General features: G+C 41.6%; 1 protein-coding gene across 1 annotated transcript in view; it reads left to right on the top strand.

The window, feature by feature from the left end:
* The window catches only part of CPS1 (carbamoyl-phosphate synthase 1), a 137,496-nt gene that overhangs the window by 21,305 nt on the left and 103,524 nt on the right, over positions 1-12,667 (top strand). Inside the window, exons 6-11 of the mRNA XM_035138778.3 lie at positions 1,338-1,430; positions 7,495-7,584; positions 8,322-8,450; positions 9,006-9,112; positions 9,831-9,972; positions 12,473-12,550. Of these exons, the coding sequence (XP_034994669.2) occupies positions 1,338-1,430; positions 7,495-7,584; positions 8,322-8,450; positions 9,006-9,112; positions 9,831-9,972; positions 12,473-12,550 (639 nt within the window). The remainder of the gene's footprint in view (positions 1-1,337; positions 1,431-7,494; positions 7,585-8,321; positions 8,451-9,005; positions 9,113-9,830; positions 9,973-12,472; positions 12,551-12,667) is intronic.

The following is a 12,667-nucleotide window of genomic DNA, read 5'->3' as shown; positions in this document are numbered from 1 at the left end:
GGTCATGTGAGGGGAGAAATATGAGGGGCAAGCCGCACACAAGAGACATGGCTCCTTCCGCCACAGCGAGAGGTCCCGATGCTACCAGGTGGTTTGGAGCCACACACATCCCCTCACTGCCCCCGTTGCCCTGGACAAAACCGTTCACTCTCCTCCTAAAGCCCAGTGCCACCCTTAACAGAACTGGTGTTCCATTAAGAGTCATACGCCAATATGCTGATAGACATTATCAGAAATGTACAGTGTCCACATAATGGACATCCATAAAATGGCAAAATGACAAAACCTCAAACAAACAACTTGGTGTGAATCAGGCAAAAGTGTGGAAAATTCTTGGGGCAGAGAGTTCAGATGGGTCAAGATTACAAGATTAGTATTGAGAGCTGGATCATGTAAAAAATTGGTTCATTTTTAGTTGGATTTTCTTTTTTTAACAGCACCTTATTGCTACTCTTTAGTCAGATTAGGTTGGTGCATTATAACTCAAAAAGGGCAGATTTTGCTATTGGAGTTTAGAGATGTGAAACCCTCAGTTGTCTTCATTCTCTCTTCTTCTTTTACTTAAAAAACACTCAGTTTAGGCTGTCTAATTTTAACAAGTTATAAACAAGTTGTTGGGTAACTATCGGTATTTTAGTTCCCAATAAATTTTCTCCCCCAGTAACTGATGCCCCTCTCCTTTCTTGTGTGCACTCATTTATTGTTGGAGGCGTTGGAATGCCTCTCGGCTTGCATTAAGGCTGGTAGGTTTGCATGAGGAGAAAGTAGATAGAGAGTGGAACCGCCAAATTTCCTAGACAGTCTTTCTGACCTAACCTGTGCTGACCTTCCTTCTGATATTAGGTTGAAACTCTCAGGGTAGCTGACATAACTTTGTATTCATCCTCCTTCTCAATCCCACCTCAGAGAAGGGACGTTTTTCTCGTCTCTTTCTTTTTGTACCTCCAAGTTAGATTGAGCTAGGATCTTTATTATCCAACGTGTATTTCTTATTAGCTTTTTAATTTTCATACTAAAAGTCTCTGTGTGATTACATCCAGGGTAAAGTGTGTTCCTCTAAGCAGGGATGTTGTGCAGTGCGCAGTTCAAGCTTCTTCTGATGCACATAAATGCCCTATGCTCATCACATGAGGCCCTGAATCATGTGCCTCCTCTGCAAGAGATCCAGGCCTTTTCTGTGGTGGCTCCCAATTTGTTGTTATGTGATATATTTTGTGTTTTTATTTTATGTTTTATGTTGTAAACCATCCTGTGATCTTGGGATGAAGGACGGTTTATAAATTTAATTATGATAAAATATAAAATGCTATCATTTGTTTCATTTTTGTTCTCAACAGGGAACTGTTCTTGGGAAGATTGAATTTGAGGGTCAACCTGTGCAATTTTTGGACCCAAACAAGAGAAACTTGATAGCTGAAATTTCAACAAAGGTAAACATTCCACTTTTAGTGTGCTAGTCTCAGCTCCTACAAATTTCACGACGAGTTTGACTAATATGTATCTGCTAGAAACAGGCTTGGCTGGGGAAAGAGTAGGTCAGGTATATTTAGCATGTCCCCAAAGGTCTGTTAATGTAGGGATAGGGGGACAGGTTTGTGATGCCAGTGGCAACTTGTGGATGGAATCGCTAACTGAGTTGCTCCCAGTTAACTTGTCTTTGGGAGAGCTAGAATTCACTCCTGTGTTTAGGATTGAAGGAAGGGCAGTGCAATGGAGACTCTCCCTCCTCCTCATATACCCTTTTTGAATTATTTCCATTTATTTTTCCTAAAGAAAGTTCGATTAGCTGACATATTATCAGGTAACATTTCATAATTGTTAGAACAAGTCAGCACTGGAATGAAGTGTGCCATCTATCCGGAATAACTAAGGTCTAGAGAACCTTGAAATTGTAAGAAGTAGGATGAGCTGACTCTTTTGGTGGATATTGGGTATGATGAAGAACATAGGACTATCACAAAGATCAGGAAACACTTGTGGAGTCTCTGGCCACAGTCGCCCTAATGAAAATTGCATCCTCCAAGTGCCTCTTTCATACATTAATCGGATTTGAGCATTTTGTTTTTTGTTTTTTTATAATACTTTTTATTGGTTTTACATAATTTTATACATTTTAACTTTAACCATTTCAAGCATTACAATAAGAAGTTCTTTTGAACCTTTGGACCTCCTTCCCTCCGTCCATGGGTTCCATATTTAAAATAATGTTTTCTGCATTTTTACCATTATTCATCTGTTATATATCCATAGTTGTCATACAGTAGTTAATTCCACACTACAAGTGTAATTGCATCCCTGCCAATGATTTTAACTGTTTACAGTGGTCTTTTAAATAAATTAATAATTTACTCCAGTCTTTAAAAAATACTTGATCTTCCCGGTTTCTGATCTTCCCCATCAGTTTTGCCATCTCTGCATCAGTTTTGTCTGCCATTCTTCTCCTTCCGTCCATCTCAGGGCTAGTAGCATTCTCGCTGCCGTCGTTGCATACATAAAAAGTCTTTTATCCTCTTTTGGTATCTCTTCACCTATTAACAAATATATTTTTAAACATTTTCTTTAATTCATTATATATCATTTCCCAGAAAGCTTTTACCAGTGTACATGTCCGCCACATATGGTAAAAAGTACCCTCCTTCCTTTTACATTTCCAGCACAGATTTGAACTAGTTTTGTACATTTTTGCAATTTTACTTGCTGTTTGATACCAACGATAAATCATTTTCATATAATTTTCTTTCAACGAATAGCATGGATTTGAGCATTTTGGTTACAGAGGCTGGTTATCCCACAGAATGTGAGATTTACCATTTTATATGCTCTGCTTTGTATTATTAGATTTCTTACATATTACAATTCTAAGCATAATTTATCAGTGAGTAAGCTCCACTTACCTTGAGCAAACATTATTAGGGTCACCTTTTAGCAGGGGCCTTGTCCCCTACTAATTGAGTTGATATTCACTTGGGTTTTTGATGTGATAAGAATAGTTGGCCTGTACAGAAGGGCTAGAACCTGGGGGGAAGTTGATTCAATCCAAACATTGTGGAATTGACCCCTTATTTTGATGAGAAATAATTTTGTGAAATGGACCTGCCCCCAACTTTTCTTCTCCAAATGATTCTGCTGATTCTTCAATATGTTTACTGAGTAAACCCCATTAAGCTCAATGGGGCCTTGGATAGTTAATCTATTATTCTCTGTCCCCCCCCCCAAAAAAAGCCATGACATGAGACACTTTTTAAACGTTAAGGTCTGGGTTCAAATACAGAATGTTTGGGTGTTTGTTTGTTCTTTGTATTTGTAAGAGACTCCTATTTTGAGAAGGAAAAGAAATCCAAACCTAAAAACATCGATGCCTTCTCATTTTGCCTTATAATTCTCAGTCAACAAGGAATAAACTTTTTTTTATGAAACCTGATAGTCTGGGTCACTTGCTGACCCTGGGCTGGGTATCGTAGTCCTGTCTGTACCTTTTCTTTGTGGACCTATTCGCCAGCCTTCTTCAATCACTTCCTGTTCGTTGGAGGAGTATTTAATATTGCACTACTTGAACAAAATGTGCTTCTGGGAAAAAAGATACACCTGTTTTGTAAAGTATTTCTTTATCTTTTGGGTAAAGATTCTGCTGCAGTCCACTATGTAGTGGGAAGCCATTTTGAATTCCCTCAAATTCAAATAGCACTTAAGAATGGGGTTTTCTAGGAAAAACAAAATGGTGGACATTCCGATTCTGTTCCTCTCAGCCAAAAGAATTTCATTTCACCCTCAAAATGTAACTGAAGTAAAACAGCTGATTCAGACCCCCCCCAAGTGTCCCTACTTTCCAGGGAAAGTCCAGGATTTACAGAAGCCATCCCAGTTTCTGAGTTCATCCCAGAATGTCCTGCTTTTTCCTATTTTCATTGGAAAAATGTTGGAGGGTATGCTAATTTCAAGGTGTGTGAAACGTCTAAAAAATGGTTCCTGTCAATTCAGTCCAGCCCTAGTGGAATGCCTGATATCTAAAGCTATTTTATAGAATAAACTAGCTGGCCCGGCCACGCGTTGCTGTGGGTTTTTGTGTTAAATGGACCTTTTTCTGTTAAATGGACCTTCAGAGTCTCCCTTCAGAGTCCCCTCACCTGCCCTGTCCCAACCCTGACTCCCCTACGGCAAGTTTCAAAAATAAGACTCCCCCCAGGCGTGTTCCTGAAAATGCCCCCCCCTGCTTTGGCTGACTCAGGGTCCTACCTCCCCCCCCCATGGCTATGTGTTTCTCCCCTCCCTTTGTTGTGCCTCATCCCTGTGACTCCCTCCCCCCGTTGTGAAAGCCCCATATTCTGTTTGTTTTTGCCTGTGCAACCCCCAACCCACCCCCAACTGCTTTGGCTGACTCAGGGTCTGCCCCCCCCTTGGCTATGTGTTTCCCCCCTCCCTTTGTTGTGCCTCATCCCTGTGCCCCCCCCCCCCATTGTGAAAGGCCCTATTCTGTTTGTTTTTCTCTGCTTGGCAATGCTAAAGCTGGGCCTTGTTGCTGCAAAAGGACTTTCAGTTGGTTGCTGTGGAATTTTGTGATGTCATCTGGCAGCGCAGCTTTGGAGGTGGCAAGGTGCGATCTGCCTTTCTATTGGATGCTGCTGGAGTCTTCAGAGCTTCTGGTGGTGACGTCTAATTTGTGCGCCACTTTTTGTGTTTAATCATTATTTTAGGTGTGAAAGGTGTGGTTTTTTTGGAAAAAAATTATGCCAGATCCTTCCCTGATGGGCATGGAATGTTGTGGCCAAATTTGTTACATTATGGTTCAGCGGTTACGGAGAAAGGCTGTGACCTCCGTGCGCGCAATGCCTACATTTATATATATATAGATAAGCAGCAGGAGTAGGTGCTGTTGATTGTCTGTGCCATTAACAAGAAGGGTTTGCTATAAAGATGCTGAAAATAGCATATATAAATGAGATATAAAAAGATTAACAGAACTCCTGTGATCTCATTATCTTTATAACTTTATTTTATAGGCTTATAAAGTAACATCACAAATAAAGCTGACAATTAACTAAGCTCTTCAGTGGTGGTAATTATGGGACATGATAATCTATGTCCTAGTAAGCAACTGTTTCCATGTAAATCAATATGTGGCAGCATTTTAAGAGTTTTCTTATGAATGGTAGGTTAGAAAGGATTTTTTTTATTCCTATGAAACTACAATAGGCTACATCTTGCAGAATATATTGATTCAGTTGGAAGCTTCTCAGCTTTGTCTGCAAGAAGTTAGCTGTCGACTTACGAGAGTTACATTCGGGTTCCCACAAAAAGATAACCAAAATTGTGTATTTCTGAAGATATAATATATTTTTTCCATACAATATTAATTAGGAGCTACATTATTTCCTTATGTTTCGGTCCTGCCTTTATTCCATCATGGAACCCAAGGTGGCATAAACCTATTTCTCCGGTGGTCAACCATCCAGACACTGACCAGACCAAGGCCTGCTTAGCTTCAGCAAATTGGTGTCCTCATGTGCCTTCAGACCATATCCTGCAACCACATCTCATTATGCTGGCCTTTCTTCACGTCTGTCCAGTTCACGTACATGTACACAACAAAGGGTAGAGGTTTGATGTTTACATTAAATAGTGTGCACTGTCAAGGATTGCTGAATCAACATACAATCCACAACATGTGGAGAGCCGGACACCATGGACTAGAGCTTTATGTGCCTATAGTTATTGGCTGGGGAATGAATTACTAGAACTCTTTCTTCCAGGAGCAGCAGTGCTGCTAAGCTCAGGCAGGGCAGCTTGGCTATGCAGTGATAGGATTCCCGTATGCCTGCAGTCTGGTAGGCAGCTATGTAGAATGAGGAAGCTAGAATGTGTCCACTCAGCACCTTTGAGTGCTGTGTGATGCAACAGTTTTGAGGCTCAGGCTGTATATTTAGATTTGCATGAAGGACTTGTGTTTTAATAGCATCCGTGTACCCTTCAAATAAGACTTTCCTGAGTAAAGCTTCTGTTTTTCTCCTGAATAGTGGGAGCTCACCTGTGAAATGATTCAGTTAGGAGATTATCATCTTATCATGAAGCCTTCCAGCTGTGAAATATCAGCATGCCAAAAGAGCCTGATTAAAAGGGGGTTATTAAAAGAATAAAAATAGTTTGCTCAGCAGTGGATCAGACATGGACTCTGGAAAGTGTGCATTTTAAAATAGCAGCTGTCTCAGGTTCAGTGGGTTTGATGAGGAAGAAGAATGCTGAGTTGCTCATTGCTGGAAAACATTCTTGGTTACCCAGGAGTAGGTGCAAGGGTGCAAAAGGTATTTTAAAAAAATAGGCATCTAAGAATCCACAGGTTGGTCAAATGGTCTGTACCAATGTGGGGCAATAAATGGTGAACAGCAAGCTTATGAAGCTAATTTTCCACAAAGTTTGCTGAAAGAGAAAACAACATAAATCATGATAGAAGTATATAAAATCATGAATGGTATGGCTGTGGAGAAAATGGTATAGAGAATTTTCTTGTAATACTGGGGTCACTCAATGAAATTAATGGGCAGTAGATTCAGAAGAGCCCCAAAAGTTCTTCTATACACAACACATAATTCACTTGAAGTTCACTGCCTTAGTTTGTGATGAATAGTGTGGGATGGGTTTTAATGGGTAGGAGAGGATATATTAATTGCAGTTCATCTCCAGGTGCCCACATTCAAGGGTTGAACAGAGTTTCAAAATCCCATCCTTGGCAGCAAAATTAAAACATAGGAATTAGGCTATAAAAAACTTGTTTTAGTCAAGTCCAGCTATGAAGTAAGTTGGCTCTCTCTTTCTTCCCCTGGTTAACAAAGAATCAGTCAACAACTTGGAAAGTAAGTTTAAAAATACAATTTACTTACTTCTAATCTTGCATTGGTTCATAGCAATGGCAGCAGTAAAAACTATGCAGGCAAACTATAACCAGCTTCAGGCATGTGCCTAAAGCTGGAGCAGGCAGATGCATGTCTGCATCCAATGCTGGTCAGAGGGAGAGAAAGGGGGAACCTTCCTCTTCAGGAGGTAAACTAAGCCCCATGACATAGCCAGTAGAAACATGACGCAGCAAACTTACAGTGAGTCTAGTTTTAGCCTAAACAAAAGATAAAAAAATTCCTTCCAGTAGCATCTTAGAGACCAACTAAGTTTGTCATAGGTATGAGCTTTCGTGAGCATGCACACTTCTTCAGATACGGATATCTGAAGAAGTGTGCATGCACACGAAAGCTCGTACCTATGACAAACTTAGTTGGTCTCTAAGGTGCTACTGGAAGGAATCTTTTTATTTTTTGTTTCAACTACGTCGGACCAACACGGCTACCTCCCTGTAACTAGTTTTAGCCTAGTTCTGGTTAGTGCCTCTATGAGAGACCACGTGAGACACTATCAACTGCTTACGTTCCATAATGGAAGAAAGGTAAGGATATGCATATAATAAATAAGTTGCCAATGACAATGTCTTTTTTTTTCTAAACATATCAACAGGAAGTCAAAGTATATGGAAAAGGTAATCCAATAAAAATTGTGGCTGTGGATTGCGGATTAAAGCACAATGCTATTCGTTTGCTTGTGAAGGTAAATCATACATTTTAAAAATAGCTTTCTCTTCTGTGGAACTGGTTTTATCCTTTTGATTTACTCGTGACCAACAAACTGGACAATTGTTTAATTGCTTGAGTTTTCAGAGATACTCTGGCAGTTTCGATTTCTGTACTCTGTACACACCTTTGGCAAATCTAAAGATGGACTGTCATGTCCGTTCTAGTTTCTCATTGGGTCTGATAGATTTGTTTTTCAAACTGGGGAAGAGGATGCACAAAGATGGGGAAACCTCTGAATATGTGCGAAGAGCGCTCATTCATTCTGTCCATGTAGGCCAAACTGAGAAAACCAGTGGACATGAATTAGGAGTGTGCAGTGGATCTGCAGTGTGCTTCAGAGGGATTCTAGGCTTGTCCAAGGCAAAGCAAGATATGAAGCCTCATAGGGATTCAGTGATTCAGATACCCCAAAAACAAAAAACAAAAAACTACAGAATAGTGTCTGCTGAAACAGTATGTTTCAGGTCTAAGTATGCCATATAAAGAAAATATAAAGAAAATGTCAGAATGGGAGTGAGGGAGAGCAAATGCCAGATTGAGAGATGGAGGACCACAAGCTCCATTGTGATTGATAGGTCAAATCCTTTTAAAGTTGGCTTTTTCATATTCAGACTCTACTGTATCATGTTAGGCTGTACTGTTCAGCATCTCGGAGTTACATGTTGTTCTGTAGTAAACCTTTTCATACTTTCCCTTTTGTTTCCTTCCCAGAGAGGTGCCGAGGTGCACCTGGTTCCTTGGAATCATGATTTCACCAGGCTGGACTATGATGGGCTTTTGCTTTCTGGCGGTCCTGGTGATCCAACCCAAGCCCAAGAACTAATCGAGAATGTCAGGAAGGTAGGAAACATGCACTAGAATTGATATTTTGCTCAAAGCACCGTTGTCCTAAATTTCCCATGTTGCACAGTGGCAACTCACAACCTTGGGATGTGTGCATTCCTTAAACCTCAGCTCTCCAACATTTCACCTTGGTAGGAAAAAAAAGCGGGGCTGTTTTACCTTGACTTGCTGTGCTCCTTCCAGAAACTCCCTTGCCTTTAATGTGAGAAAATGTGAGATGGAAAAGTAGATTGTCTATGGTGACATGATATAAGTTCATGAAATTATGCTTGGCATTGAGAAAGTGGATAGACACTAGAACTCATGGGTACCCAATGAGGCTGAATAATGGCTACCAGTGGCTACTAGCCATGATGACTGGAGGCAGCAATGCTTCTGAATATCAGTTGCTGGAAGCCGCAGGACGGGAGAGGGGTCTTGTGCTCAGATCCTGCTTGCAGAGTTCCCACAGGAATCTGGTTGGCCACTGGGAGAACAGGATGCTGGACTCGATGGGCCACTGGCCTGATCCAGCAGGCTCTTCTTATGTTGATATAAGTCTTTCCTATCCAGGTTCTACAGAGTGATCGTCAGGAACCTTTGTTTGGAATCAGTTTGGGGAATCTAATCACTGGCCTGGCAGCTGGGGCTTCATCCTACAAAATGCCCATGGCCAACAGGTACGGTGACAAATCTGCACCTGCGACAAGAGCATATTCAAGATACATATTTATCCTGCCTTCACCCCACACCAATCATTTTGTTTTGGAAACTGCCCAAATATGGCATCCTGGCTTTGTAACATTACTATCTATAGATCTATATCTAAAGGTAGGAATGTCTGGGGTTGTGCTGCAAAGCTGCCCCCTCCCCAACACCAGTGGTGCTGCTTTAAGGGTGGGGCTGAAGTCACCATTGCACAAGTGCCTTGCTGGGCTTTTGCCAGTGCCCCTCATGGCTGCCCTGCCCCCCACCCTGTCCCCATAAGCAGCAGTGATGCCAGTTTAAAGCTGATACAGATTAATAGTTGAATATCTCCACTGATTGTGTCTGAGCCCTTTTTCAAAACCTCTGTGGGATTATTGTAGCTCCTTTTGTGCATTTCTGTTTGGTGTTGTTAAATATTATTATTATTGTTATTATTATTATTATTATTTCCCCCAATAGAGGATTAGGCATTCATGGGCTAATAATAAATGCAAATAAATGTAATTAAATAAATATGGCAGAAAGCAGAGTTGTTATCCTCCTAATGGATAAGGGTAATGGGTGTGTTCCTTTCTGCTTGCCCCTGCATGTTTTTAATTGTGGCCTTTTTCTCCTGCCCTTCACACGCGCACCCTCCCCTCCCCAAACCACCCCTTCTCCACTTCTCTCTCTTTGCGTGTGTCCCTTTAGAGGACAGAACCAACCAGTTGTGAACATGATAAATGGACAGGCTTTCATTACTGCTCAGAATCATGGCTACGCGATTGACAGCAACTCCCTCCCTCCTGGCTGGAAGCCTCTATTTGTGAATGCGAATGATCAAACAAATGAGGTAAAGCTCCCTCTCTCTCTCTGGGTATCTGTGGAGAATTTCATGAGACAGGGAAGATGAGCTGTACTCTGCTCAGGTGCACCCAAGAACATGCTTGCCCCATGATTTGCCTAGAATGTCAATCTCCTGGTGTGTGTTTTCGCTCCTCGGTGAATAGTTTCTTTTTGATTTATTACTGGATAATATACTGGATTTATTCCATTCAGGGATAGCAGGAAGATTTCTTTAATAGAGTGAGCCAGAAATCACACAGTAGCGTCCAAGGTTTTGAGTTCAGAAAAACAGGAAATATGACTGGAGGTGATGGAAACCCAGACTGGTAGACTGAATGGAGAAGTCTGCAGACCCTAATTAGGTATGACTGTTCCTCATGGAAAGAGAAATTGAAGCCAAGGCACAATGAAACAAAGAAGAAAGGACTCTTCTGCTCTTGAAAATATAAAAGCTAGCAGTTATTCAGGTTTGCTTCCAGCATTAATTAAAACTCGGGGGTCCTTTGTACGGAAGAGAATAGAAGTAAAGAAAAAAGTTGTATTTGCAAAGATTGAGATTAATTTTTAGTAGTAGGAGAGGTAGGCATAGCATTCTACATTGGCAGGGCCCAGATCGGGTAGTATTGCACCCTCCCTGCTCACCAAAGGACAATACTTCATGATGTTCCCCAATCATCTCTCAAGGCAGATTCAACACTGTAACTTTCACGTCATTATCCCTTGGTCATCTACACACTGTTCCAGTATTATCTGCCTTGCAGTGCATGTGGTGTGCAGCAAATGTGACGGGGCGGTTTCTTGTGGAGATGTCTTCTGATAGACCCAAGAGAAGCTTTCATAGCTGCATGAGTTTATTCCCTCCCTTTGATGATGTCAGCAGTACAAACAATCTCATGTTGAGCGCATCCTTGGTTTGATCAGGATCAGACACTTGCAGACATAAATAGACAGAGGAGCATCACTGGCTTGATAAAATCCAGAAGTGAACATTTTAAACGTGAACAAAAAAAGAGAAAAGGTTGGCATTGCCCTTATTTGACAGAAAATTCCTTAATGGAGGCAACTGTACTGAGACTACCCTTTTTTGTGTAGCTGCAAACCAAACATTCTGGATGTTGTGGAACCACCATTACATCACCTCCAGCATATCTTTAAGTACAGGCATTGAGTCTGGCTTGGTAGCAAACAGGCTACCAGTGAAGTCCTTTAAACATAGAGGTGATGGGTTCCATGCATGTTTGTGCCACTATATTTTTGCACCAACTGAGGTTTCTGTACCGTTCTCCATGGCAACCCTGCGCAATGGCCAGACTCTTGCTGTTCTAAGAATGGCAGCAAGCATCCTGGACTGTGGAGACCACCACAACAACAGTAGTGGATCTAGGAGCCCCCCACCACTACACACCCATTCTTTTTAGAGATAGTGCGACCCCTTCCAGAATGGGCAAGGCAAGGCATGGGGTTAGGCAGGTGTGCCAAATGCTTCACAGAGAAGAGGCTTTCGAGGAGGGTTTTTGGACCAAATCAGAGAGGTGGCATCACACAGGAGTTCTGGGAGGCAGTTGCAAAGCACATATGAAGCAAAGATGGAATTGTCTGAGGACCCTCGGGCAGGTGAGGGTGGCAGGTGTTGGAGGAGCAAAGGTCAAGGGTAGGACAAGAATAGAATAGAATAGAATAGAAACTTTATTGTCATTGTACATAGTACAACGAAGGGGCCAATTCAGTGAATGGGAGTGGATAGGATGCCAGTGTAGAGATTTGGGCGGGGGTTACATAATTGGAGCAATCACAGAGTGATTTTGACAGGCTAGAAGTGCTGGATTGTCATGAGAGGGGACCAAGGTGAGACAGCAGAAGACAAGAAAGTCTAGTTAAGGCAAGAGATGGCTGGGACTTGATTTTTTTTTTTTTTTTCTAGCCAATGGAAAGAAGGGAAATGCCATGTGTCTGCAGTGTTATAACGGGAGATATGGCACTGCTGAGCATTGAACTGAATGTGGGGAACAAAGGAGCAATAGGAGTCAAAGATAAAGGCAAAGTTTAATGTCTGTTCAACCAGGAAGAAGGCATCAGTCACTAAAGAGAGTACTTGAGGGGAGGAAGGCTTGGGAGGTTGTTTAGTTTTGGACACAATGAATTTGAGATGGCGATGAAACATCCTATGTGGAAATATTAGGGAGGCAGTTGGAGAGAGATAGCATGCTGCTTTTTTCTTTCTTTTTTTTAAAAAAGGTGCTTGGAATTCAACAAGCCCTTTGTCAAAGCATGTGCACTAGCCAGTGAATTACAGAGATGCTATTGTGAGCTGCTCAGCAGTTTAGTGGATAAAACATCGTTTGAAGACCTGGAGTGTAATGAATTTCAGCTGTTGTTGCTAAGTCATCCTGGGCCTTTAAACCTGATTGCTTGCCGGGTTTGCCAACAGTAGCATTTTGATAACTCTCCTGTTTGCAGAAGGGAAATTAAGGTAACCCTTTTTACCTTCTTTTGAAAAACCCTTGTAGGGAATTATGCATGAGACCAAGCCGATATTCACAGCGCAGTTTTACCCAGAAGCCAATCCAGGACCAACAGACACAGAGGTACTGTGAAAGGATGAATCTGATAAAAGGTGCTTTAGATTTAAGACTTGTTGGAGGAAAGCATGTGACGTGTGAGACTGGCCAAGACTTGGAACGCAACAGAAATATTCTGCCAAT

Source organism: Zootoca vivipara, chromosome 1, assembly GCF_965207765.1.
Source record: "Zootoca vivipara chromosome 1, rZooViv2.hap1.1, whole genome shotgun sequence".
Lineage (NCBI taxonomy): Eukaryota > Metazoa > Chordata > Lepidosauria > Squamata > Lacertidae > Zootoca > Zootoca vivipara.
This window is presented reverse-complemented; position numbering and strand designations above follow the sequence as displayed.